We start from the raw sequence: 25235 nt of genomic DNA on the forward strand, positions 1-25235 counted from the left end.
AGTGCCTTTACTTGGTGTCGTGTTCTCTCTTCTCTCCCTAGAGCAACGGTATTTAATAAAAAAAATACTTTTATCAGAATAGTACAATGTTACCATAGTAACATTGTACTACTGTATGGGTGTGATCAGGGATTTTTTTTTTTACACTTTGCTTTGCAGGAGAAATAAAGATCATTGCTCCTGCAGTGCAAAACTTACTGTCATAAACCTAACTCATTCATGAACTGTCATGAATGAGTTAGGTTTTTGAGAGCTTAGGATTGTGATCTGTGATTGGCTGGAGCTGGTCACATGGTACAGGGTGCTGTGATTGGCCCCATGTATCATGTGACAGCTGTGGGCCAATCACATCTCACTAGGAAGAGAAGCAGAGCTGTTATGAATCAGATTGATTCATAACCTCCTAGATTGTAAGTTCGAAAGAGCAGGGCCCTTGACCCCCTCGTGTATTGTATTGTTACTGTATTGTCTCATGTACTGTCCCCCCACTATAATGTTCAGTGCTGAGCAAACCTTTTTATTGCTATATAAATACTGTATTATAATAATAATAATAATAATAATAACAGCTTTGCTGACATTGTGATCATGTGATCGCATAGCAATCACATAATCACCGAGATGTTCATTCTGCTGTATCCTCTGGACACAGTTGTCGCGAGTGGGGAGTGCTGCGTGCCCGATGGGGTGCGTAGCTCCCCCCTGTGTTTGTTCAGCCAGAGTGACGTGCCCATACGTCGCTTTGCCTGTAGCTGACGCCCGTCCGCAGTACATTGCAGGCGGAAAGCTGTTAAGCAGCAGGCAAAGCCCTGTGAAAAGATTATCTAGTCTGGCAATGAGCAGTCTCAGAGCTTTCCCAAGCAAAACAACCCTCTTCAGACTTTTCAAAAAAGAAGACACAGATGAACATGACTGTGAGATGAGCATGAGTGTAAGTGTTCCATTCACCCTGTGAATGGGTTATGTGTTCTCACAATGATCATTCTCATAGCCTTCCCAGGCAAATCATCTGTCTCTTCCCTTTTGGAGAGTCTGAAGACACTGAACATGACAATATGAATCTTGCTTTGTTCAAGCAACCAGAAATGAGGATGATGACACCCAACATGTTGTCACATTCATTAAACAAGTGGCCGGTGCACTCAAAAGGAGTTGTTTCCACTCACCCTGTGAAAGAGTTATATGTTCTGGCAACTAGAAGTCTGATAGCTGTGCCAGGCAAGACAGCCTCTTCAGACTCTATAAACATGTACAGGAAGATGCGGACGAGCATGACTATGTATCCTGCTGGTTTAAGCAACCAGGGATAGAGATGATGACACCTAACAGGATGTCACATTCAATAAACAGATTGTCAAAAACCTCTAAAGGAGTGGTTTCCACTTACCCTTTGAAAGGGTTATCTGCTTTGGCAATGAGAAGCTGCCTAGTCTTCCCAGCCGAAGCATCCCTCTTCCGAATTTCCAAAGAGGACGATATGGATGGACATGACTGCATGAATACTGCTTTGTTCAAGTAACCAAGTATAAAGATGATGACACCTAACAGGTTGTCACATGAGGCTAATAAACTGTGAAGGGGTGTTTCCACTCACACTGTGAAGAGGTTATCTATTCTATCTAGGAGCAGTTTCGTAGCCTTCCAAGCAAACAATCCTCTTCAGATTCTTTCAAAAGAAGAGTCAGATGAGCATGACTGTATGAACCCTGCTGGTTCAAACAGCCAGGGATAAAGAGGTTGACACCTAACAAGTCAGATTCATTGACCATTAGGTCAATACATTCTAAAGGAGTTGCTTCCACTCACCTTGTGAAGCGGTCATATTCTGCCAATTAGCAGTCTCATTACCTTCTCAGACAAATCAACCCTTGTCAGATTCATCCAAAGAACATGTGGATGAACACGACTGTCTGATTCCTGCTTTGTTCAAGTATACAATGATTAAGATGATGGTGACCAAGTTGTCACAATTAATTAAGCATGTGGTGAAGACACTCTAAAGGAATTGCTGAATTCACTTTCTGCCAGGTCCATCTATTCTGCCAAGGTCCACTCTTCCTTTTAGGGCCATTATAACTGGTCTCTGAGTCTTCTCAAGCCAGTCAATCCTCTTCAGTCCCTTCTGAACAAGATTAGAATGACCTGTGTCCAGGCTTGACAAATCCCTTATGGTGACTGAGTCAAGTGCTTGTTCTAAAAGATTGAGGCATGTTGTCACAGCAGAATGTCAAGGGTTTTGAATCACCCCTTGGGTTGGTGTGTGCCCTATAGGATTGGCCACATACACGACCTTCCCATTAGAAGATGCTGTGGCCTTTAAGGACGTACTCAATCACTGCATTGTTCTTGATCTTAGAAGGTGAAGCTTAAATTAATAGTGGTCAGTTTGACTTCCTGCCTCAAGATAAACCTCTGTTAAGTGACTGAAGTTCAAGAGTCAGCTTCCATGTTCACTCCAGAGACGGTGGCTTCTGCATTTTTGGCTGGGAGTCAAAGAAAAAGTCAGCACATAATCCAAGAAGTCAGAGAACAGCTTCATGTCAGGATGCTTTCTGGTATTTTGTGGATTGCGCCATCCATACATGTCTTATGTGCACTTGGTGATGGACACATGGTCCTTCAAGGCAAGCATTTCAGGTCATATTTGGGAGATATTTCATCCTTCACGTCTCAGATTGGGCCACATAAATTGCCTCGTTCCAGCAGGTCAGGTAAGTTCAGTTGAACTCTCACCCCCTTTCAAGTTGGTATTCTAGACTGGTAGCAGTCAGAGTGCCTAAGTCAGAAGATATGGATTACGCCCTGTATGAAAGTGAGCCTAAACTTGTGGTTAGAGAAGTAGGATCTTCTGCAATGTCATTCCCATCTGATGCCTAGTGGCTTGTGGTGCAGTCAGACACCAGCAAAGTAGTTGGAGGGCCCTAATTCAGGAGCAATGGGCTGAGGACCAATGGCCTTTTTCAAGGGTCAAAGCTGGTGTCCAACATTCTGGAGTTAAGAATGGAATTTCAGGCTCTTAGCCTTCAGTCACTTTATCCAGGGTGGACCTGTTCTGCTGAAGTTAGACAGCACAAAGACTAGCCTACATCCGGAAACAAGGAGGCACTCAGTTGCTCCCTCCTGACGAAGGTTTATCAGATTCTAGAGTAGGCCCAAGTCACGGTGCTTATCACAGAGTGGATCTCCAGGACATCTTATGCCTTTTTGCCTCTCCTTCTGATTTGAAGCTTTCTGTGTGGCTAGTTAGTTCCCAGCTGTGCTGATGTGGAGCTGTCAGGAAAAGAGAAAATTGAATGACAAATACTTACTATAATTTTCCTTTCCTGACAAGCTCCATTTCGGCACAATTCCCAACCAGCTTGGTAGGAACAGTTACAGAACGCTGAGGCTACAGGTGGGCTCAAATGTATGAGTTAGGTCCTGGAAGCATGGGGGGGCAGGGCCCTTACCCAGCTGTGCTGACATGGAGCTTGTCAGGAAAGGAAAATTACGGTAAGTATCTGTCATTCGTTTTTACAAATAAACATTACATGATAATTGATTACCAGTGTTACAGGTTAGCTAAACCACACAGAAGTACTTGCTTGTCTTGAGGCTGGGTTTCTTTGGATTAAACCTTTGAGTTGTCCAATAAGAGGTGAGTCATTCCTCTGACTCATTCACTTGTGTAAATATGCTTCAGCTTGAGCTATTGAGATCTATAATAAACAGGCTATTTTTAAGAACTGATGGTAAGGAAAAACAGGCAAATGTGAAAAGGATATTTATGAAGAACACATAGACTCAGCAGCAAGCTTGCAATTGTACGTCTCCTAATAACGGGTTCATATGGAGGACTGATAGGAAAAAGAAACCTAGCTGATCAATCTCTTCAGCAGAAAGGACTGTCCCCAATTGTGTATATAGGTGGGGATCTACAAGAATTACATAGCTTTCTTTTAGTACATGCTGATGCCATTTTCTTTTGTCTGTGATATTCAGTTAGTTTGATGTACTGTATGCTATACAAGGAAGAACAGCTGGGGGGCATTTGCCATTCAGTTATCATGTGGAGTGTGAGGTGCAGTCAGTGACAGATGCTGGTTGTGATATCTGCTTCCCATTCAGACTTGTGATCACAGCGTCTGCCAGAGGCAAGTCTTCCAGTACCAATTTCCTATAAGGCTGATGTCCAGTGACCAAATGCCGACAGCTAAGGAAGTGGATTCTGGAAGATGTTAAAAGGTGTATCATAATACACCATATTCTTTAGGAACACCCACCTTTCCCCATGCCCAGCAATCATTGCAGCACCAAGGCACATTTTGCATGGAACATTTTCTTCAGCACTTTTAAGTTTGCCTCTACTATGAAAGTCCCTTTTGGTTGTATCTGCTACCCCTGAGGTCAAATGTTCCTAGTCCTTCCCTGATACTATATATTAATATGTAGTTAAAGTGTTACTAAACCTACAACAGTGAAATCAGTCTGTATATGCAGTAAATCATTCTTGTTATACTCACTGTGGAACATAAGGGGCTAATCCTCTGCATTGTGTAAAAAGGCTGTTTGAAACTCTCTTCACTGCTTCTCCTCTTGTTGAAATGACCACCTGACACAGACTGAATCCGTAGTCACATGCACTTGCTCAGTTTGGTGTGTATTGCTAGAGGGTTTTTTTTTTTGGGGAGAGTGCATGTGATCAGCACAGGGCCAATCAGCACTATCCAGACAGAGGGTCAGGACTTTCACATCCTCCTAGAGCAGAAAGAAAATTCCTCCTACAAGCTTTAACCAGTGTTCTGCTGAACACTGACAGAAGTCACAAGACTGCTATATACTGGTGATGAGAAAAGGTATTTAGCAGTTTATATTTACTAAAATAATTGGATTTCCATGTTGTGTGTACTGTGGGAGACCAGATATAGTGGATGCAGGGTTTGGGGTTTAGTAACACTTTAAGGTGTCCTTAAACCCAAAATGCAAATTTTCTACCAAAAACAAATTTGTGTGTTTATGATTTCTCCTTCAATTTATTTAAGGTACTTATATAGCGCTGTCAATTTACACAGCGCTTTACATGTATATTGTACATTCACATCAGTCCCTAACCTTCAAGGGGTATACAATCTAAGGTCCCTAACATTCATACATACTAGGGCCAATTTAGACAGGATTCAATTAACCTACCAGCATGTCTTTGGAGTGTGGGAGGAAACTCAGAGGAAATCCACGCAGGCACAGGGAGAACATGCAAACTCCAGGCAGGTGGTGCCGTGGCTGGGGTTTGAACCAATGACCCTAGTACTGCCAGGCAGAAGTGCTAACCATTTTGCCACTGTGCTGCCACTGTTCTTGTGAAATTGTGGTGATCCTTCTAGTTACTAGGACTTTCTCAATCCCAGTGGCAATGTTTTTCTGGCTGATCCGCCCTCTGCTGACTGCCAACCATTTGCACATGCTCAGGTGGATCCAACAAGACAAATGATGCTCTGTGCCTCATGGCGGGACAGATCCAGCTGAGTGATTGACAGCCCAAGGCAGAATATAGCAGTACACAGTAACGATGTGAGTAAAGACACATGATGGGTTGGGCCTTAACTCCGCCCACAGTTCAGACTTTGCAGTGCAGAGACTAAGGAGAGAGATCACGTGACTAAACTAAATAGATTTAAAAAAATGTATTTCTAATATTTGGATTGCTGCAATATATGGTTGAATTTAGTGTGATTTACCACAATCAATATGGCTAAAGGGATGTAGATGGGTTTATATACACTTTTTTTTTTTTCTTGATGGACACTGAACTAAATGATACAGATGCAAAAAAAAAATTTCCTGCAAAATATTAAATAATGTACTCAAATATTTATGAAACATATGATGTTTTTGCCCCAGTTTTCTTGATACAGAAATACAATTTTACAAAACAAATATTTCTACAAAATATTTTATTGCTTGGAGTTAAATTTCATCACCTGCCAGCAGGTGACACTGCAAGGTCTCAAATGTCATAGCAGGTTCATGTATCAACCTTCTAAATCCAGATGCATACAGTTTATACATTATCCACTGCTATTATCCCACATACATGCCTGCATAATATTTCACAGCGGAATGCAGTCCAAAGTATTGGATGTAAAGTTCATATTTATCTAGACGTATAACTAATCTAGGTTACCTCATTATACCAGTTAGTATAGAAGTACGCTTAGCTTGATAAAGGCTTCCTAAGTGCTAAAGTATATCAAGATCATATTTTTGGTGCCTGTTTTAATGATGAAAGCCTATCTAAGAAATAGATTTTCCTGTATTATTTTTAACCATAATAACAATATAGTGAACATGAGTACAGAAATACCCCAGACTAGCTTTAAAAATAAGAATAACGATTGGAATTGATATTTCATTGGCAAAAAAATTTCACCCTTCTATAGAAAATGCTTCTTTGGATCATTACAAAAGAGGAAGAATATATTTTTTGGTTGCATAGTGCAGTACAAATATTCAGTCATAGGTGGTGCTGTTTTGGGTAGAAATATCTGTAAATTCTATTATATAGATTTTAGAATTATATAAATGTCCAAGCTATCAAGGAACAGCAGTTGAACTTTCTATAGATTGCTTTTGTTGGCATGAAGTTCACATATTAAGACAGCAGTTGCACAAAGCAATAAATGAAATATGTGAATCTGTCACTGCCTTCCTTTTCAGGTTTTGTGCATCCATCCAAAGACACCAGCAATAAATAATGGCAAATAATGAAGTAGTGCTGCTGAATGTTGTCCTGACAGGTGAACACACCTAAGAACGCAGCAGTGGTCAGTGTACAGAGAACATTTTTACCAATTGATCTTCAGTCTATTATAGGTATAGATGTGCTCTGGTAGGGTAAACGTATAACAGTGTCATCAGTCTAGATGGATGCACTGCATCCAGCGTTCTGCCTTGCTCAGTGGGTATCCGCGATCCACGCGTAACTGCTTGTTTACCCGCCAATACTTGTCTCCTTTAAAGAAATAGATCTTGCTGTTCTTCCAAGTAAGAGCTGCATCCAGTTTTCCAGGAACCCCAGTAAACAGACTGGAGATTTTCTTGGGCTGTAATATACTCCAGGCCAGCTCATCCCATTGCCAGTAATCGTCACCCTTAAAAACAAAGTCACCTTAAGGTTCTTTACTTGAAGACATTTTCAGTATAAAACTAAAGAGACTTGTCACCAGACCATTCATTCCAACAAAATCTTCTTAGAAAATTATATGAGAATGTAACATAGTTTATGCATCATATATACCTGTAAAAGCTTGCGTTGTGTAGACATCAAAAAGCCCTGAGACTGCTGCTGGGGATCGCCATCTTGAATGTGATGTCAGCAGCAGACTCAGAGCTAAACTAAAGCACTAAAATGATTCTCTACAGCATTCCCCTTCATTTCCTCCCCTGCTATATAAAATGGAAGGGGTGGAGGAGCCGGACCAGCACAGACACTTTCAGAAGAGGAGAGGGCTTTGATGTGCAAGGAGGGAGGGGGTTGTACTAGGCAACTGGCTCTTCTTGGAGTAGTCACATTTTTCATAGAAAGCAAGGAACATTGCTAGTGAATAAAAATAATTAATGGAAAGGAAAAGACTGCAAGTAAGCATTGTACCTTTTTTCTGTGTTTCTGTGCTTTTACCTGTATACTGTAACTGAAGGCAAAATGTTACAAAATTATGTCCCAGGAACTCTGTTATGTCGACATAATTTTGTATGGTATCATTGTAATCATTGAATGTAAAACTGCCTATTTAATATTTTATGGCTCTCACTCATCTATGTCTAATAAAAATTGATGCACCTTTTATACACTCTGGTGATGCTTATAAAGTCCCACTTAGGGGGGTTGTTTTTTCCTATACAATTCACCACTCTAGGTCGGTCCACCCAATTTACCCCATCAGATGACTTGCATAGAGGTGCAACTGAGGGAAGCTTCAAAATAGAAAGGTGGGTAGCCACACATTGTAGTAAGAAAGTCCAATATTTTATTTAACCAGATGTTCCAGATAAAAACATAACAGCACCCTAGCCAAGGAGATATGCAGGTTCACCATACATATCTTTCTGGCTATGGTGTTGTGATGTTTTTATCTGGATCATTTGGTCAAATAAATTATAGGACATTCTTGTTACAATGTGCGGCTACCCAGCTTCCTATTTTGAAACTAATGTAGCACCCCCCTAGGTTAGTTTGGGGGAGTTAGATCCTAATGGTTAGTCAGGAGCTGGTTAGCAGCTCAGGTGGGAGAGCCAGAGGGGTCAAATTCTTGTCAGGGCTGAGAGACTCTGCAGGCCAGCTCCTCTGAAATTTCCCTCTGTTCTGAGGCTTTCGGAGGAGGGTCTTAGAGGCAGTGGGTGAATCTGAGGAGTGGCTGGCTGCACTCTTGAGGGACCTCAGCCAATCCCCAACAGATGGCTTGGCAAGGGTCTGGGACTCCCTTAAAAGTGTAAGAGCCTGTTCAGCAGCAGGAGTGGTGGTGGGAGAGGAGTGTGGAGCAGGAAGATGTGAGGCTGGAGGAGGAAGGCTGCCAGGAGGCCTACAGAGATGGGGCCTGCTTGCGAGCCTGGAGTCAGAGAGGAGGAAAGCTCGGGACTCATTGGCCCCCTGAGAGAGGACCACCTGTATGGCAGGGATGGAGCAGCCCAGCTGATAGACCTGGTAGCAGCAGCCAACCCACAAGCGGTACAGGAGAGGATCTGAATAAGTACACCTGCACCCCCTGGGTGGATAGGGGAAGGAGCACTCTGGTGGGAAACCAGATTAGTCATCTACTAGTGACTATTCACCATTTAAAGGAACACAGGATCCAGATCCTCTGCTCAGGAAGAGAGTCTCCAGATTGCTGGGTGAAGAGAAGTTCATCTAGGGTCTGGGGTGGTTCAACTAGGAGCTGCTGGCTAGCACTCCCCTAGAGACTGTGTTGCTGGATAGCAGGAGCTTGTGAATAGTTCAAGAAGCTGACCTCAGACTTCGGTTCCCTTGGGCATCCAAATCCCCCTTACCTTATCAAAGTTCTAATCCCCTCAATAAATACCAAAACCAAAGCTCAAAGACTGGTATACTGTATGTCTCCGAATGAAAGTTTGTTTGGAAAATGCTGAATGACAGGCTGTGCAGGACTATAGGGGGAGCCAAATTCATTAATTACACAGAATTATCTTCCTTGTTTGTGTGCCATGTGCCTATGGTTCTCATAGTTATTGAACCACGTGTTTATTATTCTGACATGTCCCAGAAAAGAGACTATAGCAGTGGTAATCATCTAGCTCATTCACATACATACATACACTCATTCTGAGAATATAACATTCTTGCTATCTTTGTTATTACTAATGATAAACATTTCATAGAAACTATTTAAATTAGAAAACCTCTGCTTAGCGTCATGGTTCTGGGAATGCAGCAAGTTCTGGAACAGAAAGAAACCAGCCAGCTGCTGAGAGTAAAATGAGAGGGAGATGAGAACCCCTTCGGAGCTTAAAGGCGTTGAATTGGTATTCCTGAATGGTGTATTAGAGTCTAAATTCATCTTTATGAGAAAAAAATGCATGAACATATTTTTGCAGGAAAAAAAATTTATTTTTTTTTTCCCTCGGTAGCATGCAAACCATTGCACCCACAATCAGTGGATTGCGAGTACAATATCCACTTCCTGCAATCTCTTCCTCCAGCTTGTATGGGCTTTCATTGGAGGAAGTGTCAATGGACTAAGAGTGCTTTGATTACTGTACATGTAGTCCATTGAGAACTGCAAATCCATCTGCTGTTTTGGTAGTTTATTCATTCACAAATCTCTATGAATGAATAGCACAGCTGTGTGGGTGGAGCCCCGCACAGCTGCACTGATTTCAAAAGTGACAGCAGCTGCAGGGGAGAAGAACCCCTGCACACTGTCATGGGGAAGGAGGGTGAGCTGAGTGCTTAGCAACATGTTACACCCTAAACATGTGCTTAACGTGTTCGTAAAGGTTAACTTAACCTTTTAGCACCACTCTGAAATGTGAATAGGTACTGTACAAATATCATTGCAAGCTGGGTTCCAGTGAATTGCTTGGAATCATTGTTTACCTTAAACAGGAATATCTTTTGGTTTCCTTCCCAGAATAAGGCTGCACTAATATTCGGGGGTACGCGAGTTAGCGCTTTAGGGTATCCGTAGTTCAGTTTAAAATCTGTGTATCTCCAAAATTTGTCACCTGAAAAAGATCATATACAACCAATGGTTAGATCCTGACATGAACTAGTATTAAAGGTGAATCATTTCTAAACCATCACTCCAGAAAAGTCTATAGCATGCTATCAAAGTTTTACTGAGGGTCAGGAGAAAATTAGACTACAGAGATAAATATCCATTTCAGCTTTCATGGAATTTTCTTTTGTCAAACCACAATTTCCTTTGGATTTACCACCAACTGTGTTTTGTACAGGCTTACCTGAATGGTATTTATTGACAAGATTGTTTAGATAGACCCTCACACTACATTGTTGCTGGTAAATCTAACCAAGTGTGTGGCCAGCTTAGAAATCTGAAGGCCACATTTACAAGACGGTGGTATGGCCTGTGCTCCATGGACTTCACTGACCACTACAGGCTCAACAGTGTGATGTGCATTTTATTCTATAATTGTCTATAAAATGCACACTGCAGAGTGGACCAACATTGCGGTATATAGCACAGATCAGATAGAATGCCATTTGATTTGTGACTACATATATTAACAACTAGAAGCCGTGTCACACCACTGCTACAAGGGAAAAAAACCTTCTGTTATTAAATGTATCTGGATTCATCTGAAATGAAACATTTATGCTAGGAACAGAGAGCAGAAGGTTGAGATTTTTTCCACCTCGGTAGTTAGACTTTGACTATTCTAAATAGGAGGCCTCATTAGGAAACTGATTTTACAGTAAAATAAAGCATCTTATAGTGCCAGGTTTTAAACTGGCAATAGGTTATTCATTGCTTTTTTTTTCTATCGGCCAACGGGCTGAACAAAAAAAAAAAAAAAAAAAAGGAACGGATTCCTCCATCCACACAACCAGGTAAACGGGGAAATCGTCTCATCTAAGACATTGTATTCTGACAGCGATTGGCTGCAGCTGCTGACTGACAAAGGTTTTATAACATTCCTTTTTGACAGAAATCAATCTAAGAATTGATTTCTGTTCAACGGGGACAGCCATACAGGGATCACAATTCGGCCACTCCCTCCTGAACTGGCTGAATTTCAATCCATGCATGGTCAGCTTTAGGCAGTAAAATAGGAGTCATTGCTAATAAAAAAAAAAAAAGCTTTTCAATTGGTTGCAATGTTCCCACAGCTGCAGCCGCTGTCCACTGCCTTCTCTCCCTGTGAAAGCATTACGGCGAGAAGTTTCCCATAGCTGTCAGTTTTTGAAAACAGCATGGCTTAGCGGTGTTCCGCCAAAATCGCCACGTCATTTACTCACAGAGTTTTGTGAATGAATGAACTACAAGTCCTGACAGCCACTGACAGGTTTGCAGGAGTCCTGCATAGCACCAGAGATCTGCTGATTGCTGGTGCAATGCTTTCCAGTACAAAAAAAAACCAAAAACCTGTAAATTAACATTTTTTTACCTGAAAAAAAAGGGCATTTATTTATTTTTAAAAGTGAACTTATCCTTTAAGATTCATTGGGCATTGGGAAGATCATTAGCTGAATGAACTGGTTCAGATCCTTCTAGTTGGCAGAGAACATGCTTTATCTCGGAGCTGCTAGAGACTAGGAAATATGTTTAAAAAGAGGATACTCTGGGGGGGGCGCTCATGAGCAGCATCCAAGATGGCTGCTCAGTAGGCGTACTCCTCACCCAGGGGGACAGACATTTGCCCACCAAGCCCCCCAGATCGCTGCCACCCACCCACCCTGATGGGGAAAAAAACGGAGGCCAGCCACGCCTCCAGCGCTCGACAGGCCATGGCGGAACCTGCGACCTGCCTGCCGGAGGCCGCATCAGAAGCCCCAGCCTTGATTTCGGACCCGCCGCCGCCTTTACTCGTGGGTGAACCGGATCCTGCCGATGAAACAGACACTGCGTCAGGCACCCCTGCAGTCCCCCGCAGCGGCTCTGCGGGATGCTGAGCTCCTGGATCACTTCAAGTCTATGCTGCAGACAGAATTGCCCTCCGCTACTTCCAGGCTGGCAGAATGTCTCTCCAGAAAAATCAGGGAGCAGGGCAATCGGCCAAATGATCTTGAGAATAAAATGGACGCTGTGGTCATGGTCATTGAAAACCATGAGCAGGATCTGTGCAACCTTAAGAAAGAACTGGCTTGAAAGAACTCTACTCTGGCTTGAAGATTTCGAAAACTGTTCCCGCCGCGGCAACTTACGGAGCATTCCGGAAACCGTTACCTCAAGCGCTACTGCCCTGTTTCAGGAGCTAGCTCCCACCATTCCCATTGACCGATGTGAATTTGACCACCAACACTACATTATCATCAAATTTACCTATTATCGCACTAAGGAAACCATTCTCTTGGTGGCCAGGAACAAACCGGGGCAGTTTCCAGGGGCATCGCTACCAGCTCTTCTTGGACCTCTCCCAGATCACTCTTCAGAAGCACTGCCAGTTGAAGTCTTTCACCTCGGTCCTGGTGAATCGCAGAATTAAGTACTCACGGGGCTTTCCGTTCCGCCTCACCTTCGACTACCAGGGCTATAGCCACTCTGTTGCCACGCCGGAGGAGGCCTACTCTCTCCTGGAATCCTTTCACCTTATCCCGCCAGGAGGCGCTGCGCAGAGATCGGCACATTAATCTGGATCCCCGGTGGGGCCACTTCCTCTGGTCCGCCTCTGGGTGAAGGCATCCAGTTGAAAGAGGGCCCTCCCTCGGACCCCTCTAAGACCAAGTCCAACTTGCTCTTCCCCAGACAGAAGTTGCATCCAGGACTTCCTCCATTGTGCTTTACTGTTGAATCCTGTTGCCAGGACCGTGAGTTTAGCCTTTTAGGCATTTCCAGTATTGATAGTGTTATATGATTGGGCCCTGCTCGGCTGCCTCCCTTGGGATTCCTTCTTTCAGTTGGGGGGTCACCTCCTGGACTTGAGGTCTTTGACTTTTTGCCGCTGGGGTAGGGGACCATCTGGGTTGTGTTGTTTGGGTTTCGTTGCAGAGGATGTTGGGCTCCTAAAGCCTAGCTGGGTTTCCTACAAGAAAGGGTTCCACGGGTGTGACCCACTTCCTGGGGACTCGTATATCTACTAATATGGGACTACGTTATGTTATGTCTGTTTCCTTTTTGCCCCCTGGGGTCCTATGTTTTTGATGTATCCATTTGCAGCCATTTGTTCGATGGTAGTCACCCCAAACTGGTATCCTCTGAGTGTAGGATACATTTCACCATAGGTGTGATACAGCTATGTCATTGTACATACTCTCTGTGTCTTTTTTATCTCTTCTTTTCTGGTTTTTCTGTTCTTGTTTTATTCAGGGTTTTGGGATGCCATGCACCGGCTGTCCTTGGGAGTGGAAATTGTTGGCCGACTTATGCCTTTTCTGCTGAGCGGATTATGCCAATCCCGCCATGGCTTCACCTCTTTTGAAAGTACATTCACAAAATATATAAGGCTTTACTTCGCCTCAGAAGTGGTCTAAAGTTTTTCATCACCTCACCTCAAATTGACGTGGTATGCTTGTAGGAAACCAGGGTTGCCCAGTCCTCCGCCCCACGGTATCTTTCGCCACATTATCACGATGGGGTGTTCTGATAGCCTTCAAACGCAATCTTCCTTTCACCTGTACTTGGAATATAGTGGACTCCATGGGCAGGTACTTGCTCCTGCAGGGTACCCTCTGGGATCAGGTCACTTTTGTTTCTTATTATACCCCCAATCGCTTGCAGCACAAATTTTTCTCCCATCTTTGTACCGTCATTTCCCGACACTCCAAGGGCCTTCTTCTTTTGGGGGATTCAGATGTTACCTTGAATTCCGCTCTAGATAGGTGCTATGCCCAGGGGGCGGCCCCTTCTCATGACTTAGTGCAGGGAGAACGTATGCACTCACTCGCAGTCTGCGGAACTGGAAGGGAACTTCACCCAACTAAGCATGACTTCACGTTCTACTCAAATCCTCATAACAGTTTCTGCAGAATCGACCACGTATTTATGCTTGTCCATCAGCTTCCTTTAGTCAAGCAGATATCTATCCCTTCCTCGCCCTGGTAAGACCAGATCCCCTGGTTCACTTTCAGGGTTGGCACGGCGCCCTTTTTACTGGCACATTAACGAGTCTTTATTGGCTACTCAGGTCACCTGCCAGCAAATTTTATCTTTCATACGAACATATTTTATGGAGAACTCGGAATCTGTTTCTTCAGCAGTACCCCTATGGGAGGCCCATAAAGCTACGGTGCGGGACCACATGATATAGCTGGCTGCAGTGCGGGAGCATCGTCTTTTGGACCTTCACGCTCTGCTGGCCTCTGTGGATGCTCATTGGAAGTCGCACCCGTCTGCGGCCCATAAACAAAGGCGAGACACCCTGGCTGCAGAATTGGACTTAGTTGCATGTTCAGAGGCTGAACGGGCCTTGCATTGGACCAAACATAAATTTTATACCTGTACTAATAAACCGGGTCCAATGCTGGCTAGGAAACTCAATTCTGTGGGGAAACCCCACAAACCAGACCAGTTGCAGCTCTCTGCGGGGGGCTGCACTTCCAATCTCCAGTAGATCGTCTCGCGTTTCGCGGACTTCCTTTCACACCTGTTCGCCAAACTAGATCCCTTTCCTGTAGCTCAGGTGGAAGTGTTCCTACAAGATCTACAACTCCCTGGCTTGTCTGAAGCGGCGTGGGTAGCCCTTAATGTAGGTGTAACCGTATTGGAAGTACTTCAAGCTATCAAATCTTTACGGTCTACCACGGCCCCGGGTCCTGACGGCTTTTCAGGTCTCTATTACAAGAAATTTGCAACCCTGTTGGTGCCCTTTTTGGCTGGTTACTTCAGTGAATTGCGACATGGTTCTGTGCCCTTTCTGGACGTGCTTAGAGCTCATATCTCAATGATTCCTAAGACAACAGAAGGCGTGCAGGAACCGCAATCCTTTCAGCCCATCTCTCTTCTTAATGAGGATTTGAAGATATTGGGCAAGATTCTCAGTCTTTGTATCAATAATACTTGCGTAGTTTAGTCCACAGGGACCAAGTAGGTTTCATCCCTGGGAAGCAGGCGGGTGATAATGTTTGTAAAGTAGTCCACCTTATACACCTTCTGCAACAGCGGAAAATTCTGGAATTCTTATTGTCTTTCGATATATACAAAGCTTTTGATTCCCTATCCTGGGAATACCTGCCGTTCGTGCTGGGGCTTTGGGGATTCTATCCTTTCTCGGATTCAGGCCTTGTTTTCTTCCCCTTCGGCTTCAGTTAAGTATGCAGGGTATTTCTGAGATCCCTTTCCTACTTGACGAGAGATGAGACAGGGATGTCCCCTGTCCCCGGCGCTCTTTGTCCTGGCGCTTGAACCACTGGCTTTGGCGCTCCAGGCTGATTGTAATGTATCAGGTGTCCCTTACGCGGGACAGGAATTTAAGTTGAGCCTTTTTGCAGATGATGCCCTCTTGACTCTCATTAATCCTTTGACGACGCTCCCAAACTTGCAACAGGTTCTTACACATTTCTTCTTGATTTCGGGTCTGTGTATTAATTTGGATAAGACTGTCGCTCTCAATATTACTTTGGCCTCGGATTTGGTTTCGCGCCTACAGTCCTACTTCCCTTACAAATGGGATTCCTCTTCGCTTAAATTCTTGGCCATCTGCCTGACCCTTACCTATGGCTCTTTGTTTGCTGTGAATTATTATCCATTGCTTCGCTCTGTGTCCTCTCTTATTGTTAGGTGCCGCCTGGCAGAGTCTCTAGCAGCCCACTGCACGGATTTCCTCAGGGCGCGGGGTCTAAGTCCCAGCCTGCTGTTCACCAGGGCCTCTGATGGTGGGGATGGACTTGGCGCAGACTGGAACCAGGTCACGACCCCCGAGTGCGTCCGGCGGTGGTAGAGAGTACTGGCAGGGGAGTGCAGGGACGGAATCTGATTGGAAGAGGCAGACAGACCTACTGATATGATCCGAGCAGGATGGATGGTCGGGTGAGGTATGCGTGGTCAGACAGGCCGGGTCGGTATCTTGCGAGCAGCGAGGTACAGAAGGAGCGAGCAGAGGATGGTCAGGTCACAAGCCAGGTTCAGCAGGATGCAGGCAGCGCAGTACCAGGGGTCAAGCAAAAAAGTAGTCAGGCAAGCCAGGGGTTAATCAGGAGAATAGCAGGATCAGGAACAAGCAGAGGTCGGCAACGGATACACAGGAACACAGGATCAGGAACAAAGTAATAAGACCAAACGGCAATCTGACATACCTGATTCCACATTTAAATAGCCTGCCTCGCGCTGTCATTGGTGCCAGGCGCGTGTCCGCAATCGCGAGTGCGCATGCGCGAACATCGCTGCCGCCGTGCGCGCCCAGGTCCTATCGCTCGCCTGGTGGTAAGTGCTGGTGTTCTGCGCATGCGCCGCCCGACGCGATGCCGCAGAACACCCGCGTCCTGACACTTATGCACTCTTTTTATGCACCTGCCCTGGATAGGATGGGTTAACTTTGTGAAAATGACTATCCTGCCTAAATTGTTGTATTATTTTTGCACTCTCCCAGTGCAGGTTCCTCCTCCTTTCCTCCAGTTGATTCAGGCGAGGATTATGCGATTTATCTGGGCTGACAGACGCCCCAAAGTCTCCAGAAATACGCTTTTTGTCCATAGACTGCAGGAAGGTCTTGGGGTGCCTAATGTAGCTAAGTATTATCAGGCGAGCCAGATGGCCCCACTGTCTATGTTGCACTCTTCCTCTCTGGGTCCTTTTGGAACTACCTAACTGTGTCCCCATTGCGACATCAATGTTTTTATGGCTCCCCTCTGCCCTATGCCCGAAGACATTGAGTCCAATTCTGCTCCATGGCCTACAAGTGTAGGATTCGGTATGCTACTCCAGTGCCTTGATGTCACCCTTTCTATCTTTGCTCCCAATTATCAATAATCCTCTTTTCCCGCTGGGTTTAGATCAACCAGGGGCGTACTCTTGGTGGGTGGCCAATGGTTTTTCACAGATTCAACACTTTTTGACTTATCGGTCCTTCCCACCTAGAACTCTCTTCGGGAATCACAGGATGTCCCTCAGGAAGAATTTTTTCATTGCCTTCAATTGAGGCACTGGCTGACTTCACTGCATGGCACTTCCGCCTTCCCATGTCAAAAAATCTGCCTTTGAACAGCTTTTCCAACAGCGTCCGTGCACCCCGGGTCTTGTTTCCCTACTTTATGCATCTTTGAATAGATGCTCAACGTGTACGTCTCTATCATATGTTGCTGAGTGGGAGCGCGACTTGGGGGCGGTCGTGGATCTGGAGGACTGGAATAAGGCCTGGTCATTTATAGTTAAATGTTCATTTTATACAGCCACGCTGGAGGCAGCATACAAAGTACTGTTTCATTGGTATTGGGTCCCAGCTCGTATAGCCCAGGCGAACAATGCCTATAGTAACCGCTGCTTCCGGGGTTGTGGCCATCGTGGAGATGTGTTGCATATATGGTGGTTATGCCTGAGATAAGTTTTTGGTCTCGTGTATTTGGCCATCTTTACACCTTATTCCATCTCTCCATATGCCGGGAAGCTCGGTATGCTTTGCTTCATTGTGCCATATGGGGCCTGTTGGCTCCTCAGCAGAAGTTGGCTTCCTATTTTTTCTTGTCGGTAACTAGAACAATTGCTCAGGCCTGGAAAAGTACATTTGTCCCTCTTCAGGAGGTGCAGGACCGTATGACCACTTTGATGCTCAATGAACAGATGTTGAGTATCCGCAATGACTCCCTACGGAAAATTTTGAAAATATGGGAGTCGTGGTTGACATATGCTTTTCCCACGCTCCTCCCCGCTAGTTTGGGTTTATGATGCTGTTTGGTATTGGCGTTCCCAGACCCCTGCTTCTGGTCTTGTCTTCTTCTTCCTTCTTTATTCTTTTTTCCTCTTTATTTTTGCTTAATTTATGTGAGGTGGCAGATGTTTGCCTTTGGCTTGTGTTTCTGTCGGTGTTATATCACTGTTTTGTATTTTATGTGCCATTGATAGCCCCTGCGTGAGCGTGCCCTCTGCACTGTTGGTGTTATATCATTGTTCTTTTTATTTTTATGTGCCATTGATAGCCCCTTGATGGGCGTACCTTTTGCTCAAGTCCTTCTTTGTTAAAATGTTTAAAAAGTTAATAAAAAACATTGAAAATACAAAAAGAGGATACGCTAGAATAGAGCTATATATTTAGGATTTCAAGGGAAATACAACAAGGAAATTTTAGCTGAAGCCTTTGCATCTTACCTTTAAAGAAATATGTGCGTTTGGTACGTTTGGAATGCACAGCAGCATCCAGATTTCCTGGAAGTCCTTTCCACAGGGACTGGATCTTGGTAACAGGACCGGTGCCATAGTCTGTAATTGTCCAAACATAATCTCCTTTAAAAGCATAGGTCTTCCCATAAGGTCCTAGTGGGACAGAAGGATCAGAGGATAAGCTTTTTAGGATAAAGCATTTCAGTTGATGTTTTGAATAACCATTTTATGTTTCAGGGTGATTGATCTCTATTTTGAAGCTGTATGCTCTGTGTAGCTATTGTGTTGTGCTTGACTTGCCTGTATGCCAGGAATCTCAACCCTTGGTATAGAACCTTACCTCTCAATGCAAAAGTGTGTGCTGTTATTCACTTGTATTCTCTTCCAGACTAAGGCAGATAACTGACACTCTGTCTAAGTAGCTAAGAAGGGTAAACAAAGTCATGCAATCCTCACAGCAGGTTGTATTGAGTGAGAGTTATCAGCATTTATTTAGGCAAAATAAAGAATGACTTTACAACCTGATGCTTAGCCTGATTGCTGACAGGTTCTAAGTCAGGGGTGTCAAACTGGCAGCTTTCCAGACGTTGCGAAACTACAAGTCCCATCATTCTTCTGCCTTTGGTAGTCATGCTTGTAACTGTCAATCTTGCAATGCCTCATGGGACTTGTAGTTTGTCAAAAGCTGTAGGGCCGCCAATTTGACACCCCTGTTCTAAGTGGTAGTGGGCCGAGCTCTCATCTTTCAAGCAATCTTTTTACCAGTGAGAGATCAGCTTGTGTACAGGTATGACATGACATTATAAATGTTGAGTTGTGAGAAAAAAGATCTCTCAAAGAATTCTTGCAATATAAACTCACTCTGGCCTCCTTGGTAAGCTTGGCTGGTCCACTATGGAGATATCGGTCTTGGATCCACAGCTCTAAACTCCTAAGGTTATGTTCATTTTAAGATACCCACAATCCAACCATCTCTGCTTCCAGTTACAAGAAATGTGCCAGTGTATTGTGCAAGATTTTTTAAATTATTTGAAGATAGAAAAGGTTCGTGTGCAAAAACGGTCTTTAGTCTGAGACTTCACAGATTTTCTGGTGATGTTTGTCTAACAAAAAACTTTTCACATGAGTGATCTTTAAAGTATTTTTATAGAGGAATAAAAGTTTGACCCAAAATCTTCAGACCACTATCTAATGTATGTGGGAATTCGTTTTAAGCTTCCTTTGGAGGCCCATCAACAGGAATGACTTATGGTTGACAATAAAATCTTACACTGTGTAGTGTTGCCTACTTACCCAATATTATAGCATCAAGGTCATCGTGGCATGGATCGGGCATTGGGCCTGTGGGGGTTGGAACAGCTGGTGCTAATGTTGTGACTGGCTTTTTCTCTTCATATTTGTCATTTTTACCTTAAAAAAATAACCAACTGTGAGTCTTATATCACTGTTAGGGTAAAAGATACAATCCCCCCCCCACCAAAAAAAAGTTAAACTTTAAGTGCACCTAGATAGCAGGAGAGAAGAAGTCTATATGCACAGTGGCTAAATGGTTAGCACTTTTGCCTGGCAGTACTAGGGTCGTTGGTTCGAATCCCAGCCAGAGCACCACCTGCCTAGAGTTTGCATGTTCTCCCTGTGCCTGCGTGGGTTTCCTCTGGGTACTCTTGTTTCCTCCCACACTCCAAAGACATGCTAGTAGGTTAATTGGCTCCTGTCTAAATTGTCCCTAGTATGTGTATGTATGAATGTGAGTTAGGGACCTTAGATTGTACGCCCCTTGAGGGTTATGGACTGATGTGAATGTACAATATATATATGTGTAAAGCGCTGCATAAATTGACAGCGCTATATAAGTACCTGTAATAAAAAATAAAAATATGTGGAGAGGTGAAGCGAGTAGGAGGTGGAAGGCTGGCTGATTTCACTGTTTGTTGGAATCGCTAAGGGTGCTACTGAGAACAGTGTGTGGTATTGAGAACAGTGTGGTCAATTAAGCAACACAGGTTGGTTGCTATGTGTCAGGATAATTACCAGGGTACAATAATTAAACTTTAAAAAAGTAATAAGTAGTGAGCACTTCACTGTAATACTTTACATACACATGCCTTTACTTTGTAGTGCATGATTTGGGCACAGAGGCCTTTTAATAGGGACACAATAAAAACATTTTGATTATAACCCAACATGCTCTGTCTACATTTCCCTAAAAGCCTTACTGCTAAGGGTTTTTTAAAATTAGTTTGGTGTTGAAGCCCCATTTTATGTAACCAGGATTTCTATTCTGGTATCTTTTTCCACAGCAAACTTAAAGTGTTACTAAACCCTGGACCCTGCATTCACTATATCAGATCTCCCACAGTACATAGCACATAGAAATGAAAATATTTTAGTAAATATAAATTGCTAAATACCTTTTCTTATCAGCAGTTAGAGCAGTCTTGTGACTTCTATCAGTGTCCAGCAGAGCACTGGTCAAAACTTATAGGAGGTGTTTTCATTCTCCTCTCACTGTCCTATGAGAATGCAGGACCCCTGACCCTCTGTCTGGACAGTGCTGATTGGCCTGTGCTGATCCATTCACCCACCCAATGAAAAATAACTCTCTAGCAATACGCACTAAACTGAGCATGCCCAGCTTGCCCCCAAGGCTCTGTTCTATCAGGGGATGAAATGGGCACATTAGAGGAAGGGGAGGATCAGAGAATAAAGAATCAAACAGCCTTTTTACACAATGCAGAGGATCAACCTTAAGTTCCACAGTGAGTATAACAAGCATGCTTTACTGCATATACAGTTTGATTTGACTGCTGTGGGTTTAGTAACAATTTAGCATGTATTTCCACTTATGCAGCCAATTTGGGACAATGCCTACCTTTATATTTGTTACATATTCTCATTAACATAGAGCAAAAAAATAAAATAAAAAATGCTGGTTACCATTTTAAGAGCTTTTTAGTTGCTTAAAAATCTCTGCCTAATCTCATCACTTTGTAATGATTAGGAGGGGAGCTGTTTGTTTAACTTAATTAACCCTTTCTCTACTGTGTTTGTAGTTCCTCATTATCAGTTGTAAACTAGATTTAAAAGCAGTCTTTCCCATCAAAGGGTTAAATGTTTAGACACCACCCTCCTGCATTGTATGTTAATGAGGTCTGTGTGGGGACAAAGACACTGTGAGAGTCTCCAGAAACTCTTAAGCTGGCCATACCTTAAACCAGTGCTTCTCAAATAGTGGGGCGCGAGGCTCCGTCAAGGGGGGCGCGTTGCCGCCCCCCCCCCTTCCGACAGAAGGGACACTAAGTACAGGGGTGGGCAGAGGGCTGCTGTCTCTTACCTGGCTCCCACGATGATCCATCCAGGAAGCGCTGCTCCTTCCGTCACTCCGGCCACTCCCTCACTCCTGCCACTCGGCTCCACCTCCTCACCGGTGATTGGCCGCCAGAACTGTAGCTCAGGAAAGGTACACAGGCGGCCAATCACGGGCGAGGAGGCGGAGCCAAGCGGACCCACGAAAATCGAGTGAGGGAAAAGCCGGTAAGTGTGCAGTGCAGAGGTGCTGCTGCAACCACATATGCTGGCTGCAGCAGCACCATACTGCAACAGGGGTCAGCAAGTGTCATTGGTGTCAGTGGGAGGAATAGTGCCGCATCATTGGTGTCACTGATACTAATGATGGGGCATTATTCCTCCCACTGACACCAACGATGGGGCACTATTCCTCCCACTGACACAAACGATGGGGCACTATTCCTCCCCCCCACTGACACCAACGATGGGGCACTATTCCTCTCCCCACTGACAGGGTACAATTCCTCCCACTGACACCAATGTTGGGACACTATTCCTCCCACTGACACCAATGTTGGGACACTATTCCTCCCACTGACACCAATGATGGGGCGCTATTCCTCCCACTGACACCAATGATGGGGCGCTATTCCTCCCACTGACACCAATGTTGGGACACTATTCCTCCCACTGACACCAATGATGGGATGCTATTCCTCCCACTGACACCAATGTTGGGACACTATTCCTCCCACTGACACCAATAATGAGGCACTATTCCTCCCACTGACACCAATGATGGGGCGCCAATGATTAGGTCCTAAGTAAATGTTGGTGATCGGTTTGAATTCATTATTATTTATTGATTTTATATATTTTTTCAGTATCATATGGTTTGACATGTCCAATCAAAAAATGTTTATAGTTTAATTAAGGATTTAATTTTTTTGGAATTTCTAATGCACTTTAAATCTTTTCTGCTACAGTTAATAAAGCTATTCTTTGTTGTAAATTGATCCACATTTCTTTCTTTTTTTATTCTCTTATACGTTAATAAGGATACAGTGTTATGCAGAGGTGTACTTATAACAATATTATAGACAAATGATACTATTTACAGTCGCGCGGGGGGCGCAAAATGTTTTCTTCTTCCTAGGGGGGGCATGACAGAAAATAATTGAGAAGCACTGCCTTAAACCATTTTCTTCAATTTCCTTTAGATTTACCTTCAACTATGTAGTGCAAGGGCCTGCCTAATTGCATACGAATTGTGTTTAGGTTTGACCTCATATTATATGGTTTTGGTAAATCTAAAGGAAAGTTGTACAGAAAATTGTATAATGTATGGCAAGCCTTAGAATCAGGCATGACACCTTCTCCTTAGAAATAACTTAAAGGTAAGACATTTCCGATTTCATTTTGATAGGTATGCTGTGTAAATGAGAATGCATAAACTAGGGGTATTGCACTTTCATTCATTCTGAGTGGCATCCCTAACCCAAGAGCCTGCATTGCAGTGCTCCCACACACGTCAATACAGTTCCTATACAGTGACCTGTATTTTTTCTGCATAAGAACAATGCAGATCACAGCTAAGGCACATAGAAAACAATTGTTTTCTATGTGCTGTATTCACATTCCAACCAAGCACAGGAGTGTAGAGCAGCGAGGTGTGTACAAAAAGGCCTTTATCTGCATTTTTCCAGAGCACACTAGAGCTCAGCTAAAAACAAAAACAATTTTTACCATACAAAGCTTGCATCCCCTTTACATCATCATCATGAAGACGGAAGTTGGATTTATATCCAGAATAAACAGGAGCCATCAAGGCATTGCTAAAACGAGAGTGACCCAGACCCAGTGCATGCCCCAGCTCATGTGCCGCAATGATTCGCAAGTTGACACCAAAATATGATCCTTCAGTCCACTCTTCATCCTCATCAAAATGCACCGTGCCCAACTCAGGAATATCAGCATGTGCCAGGACTTTCCCTGCAATAAAAACAGTTGTTTGCAGATATCTTGAGAATTTGGTGATATGTGACAACAGTTCCTATCACACAATCTGACAAAGGTGAGTTCCATGCTTTGGTTTTTAGCTATGAAAATTTTGTGACACAACTATCAGATCAAATTTCCCACCTTTACTACAAAAATATACACTAGAAAATGGTCTTATACTGTATATAGACACGATGGTCTGCACTAACATAAGAATAACTTAAAGTAAGAAACATAAGAATAACAGATACGTTCCAATCAAACTACCCCCTAGTTTGCATAGTGATCCACCCGTTAGATCTTGACCAACTTTGCCCTGGAAACCATTCTTTTAGATGCAGCATAATCACCCTGGAAATCTCCCACTATCAAAGAGCAAATGGGTTAAGGGTCAAAATAATGTTGCCTAAGACCGTCAGGTAGTTGGGTCTAGGAAGAGGTAATGGTGTTTATGCATCAGACTATACCCTAATCAGCCATACTTTTTATGACCACTGACAGGTTAAATAAGTTATATAGATTATCTTGTTACAAGGGCATCTGAAAGTTGATGGGATATATTAGTCAGCATGTTGTCCATGAAGTTAATGTTTCAAAAGCAGAAAAAATGGATTTGTTGTGTATGGAGATGTGTTGCCACAAAACAGTCAGGGTGCCCATGCTAACCCATCTCCACAGACAAGAGCGCCTACAATGGGCACATGAGCATCAGAACTGCACCACAAAGCAATGGAAAAAGGTGGCCTGGTCTGATAAATCGTAATTTCTTTTACATCATATGAATAGCCAGGTGTGTGTGAGTCACTTATATGGGGAAGAGAAGGCACCAGGATGCAGTATGGGAAGATATCAAGCCAGCGCAGTCAGTGTGATGCTTTGGGAAATGGTCTGCTGGAAATCTTGAGTACTGCCATTCATGTGGATGTTACTTGATATGTGTCACCTACCTAAACATTGTTGCTAACTATGTACATCCCTCAGTGAAAATGGTATTCTCTGATGGCAATGGTTTCTCTCAGCAAGATACTGTGTCCTGCCAGACTGCAAAAATAGTCACAAAATGGTTTGATGAACACAACAATGAGTTTTCAGAGGTGTAGTGGTGTCTATACATTGACGGGACAGGGCTGTTTTGGTGGCAAAAGTGGGACCTACTCAGTATTAAGTGGGTGGTCATAAAGGTATGGGTGACTGGCATATGTACAAACTGCTTTTATTTAACATAAAACAGAACAAATAGAACTAAACATATATAATCACTCTTGACCTTTATTAGAATATCTGAGGAGCTACAAGGTCTGTCTTCAAACATGCAGCCCTTAACACATGTAGTTAAATTCACAATACAATCACTTTTTACAAATCTGAGTGTATTGGCATACCTCCAGTAGCTTAAACCATGGGCTACCAAAACAGGCCATATACTGCGTTGGACACTGCACAGTCACATATTAATGCCTGCCCGGGATTATTCAGGACAATTTAGCAATATTCTATAAATGTTACTTTATTCTGTGTTCCTTTATA

General features: G+C 43.6%; 1 protein-coding gene across 1 annotated transcript in view; it reads right to left on the minus strand.

Annotated features, from left to right (window-relative positions):
• Positions 1-5913: 5913 nt before the first annotated feature.
• Positions 5914-25235, minus strand: part of MMP19 (matrix metallopeptidase 19) — a 41131-nt gene continuing 21809 nt past the window's right edge. The window contains exons 5-9 of the mRNA XM_089680290.1: positions 23454-23699; positions 19713-19829; positions 18408-18572; positions 10088-10215; positions 5914-7127 (exon numbers count right to left, since the gene is read on the minus strand). Coding sequence (XP_089536416.1) covers positions 6891-7127; positions 10088-10215; positions 18408-18572; positions 19713-19829; positions 23454-23699 — 893 coding nt within the window. The 3' untranslated portion in view covers positions 5914-6890. The remainder of the gene's footprint in view (positions 7128-10087; positions 10216-18407; positions 18573-19712; positions 19830-23453; positions 23700-25235) is intronic.

This window comes from Staurois parvus, unplaced genomic scaffold (assembly GCF_062004578.1).
Source record: "Staurois parvus isolate SC_StPar_1 unplaced genomic scaffold, SC_StPar_1.0 ptg000017l, whole genome shotgun sequence".
NCBI lineage: Eukaryota > Metazoa > Chordata > Amphibia > Anura > Ranidae > Staurois > Staurois parvus.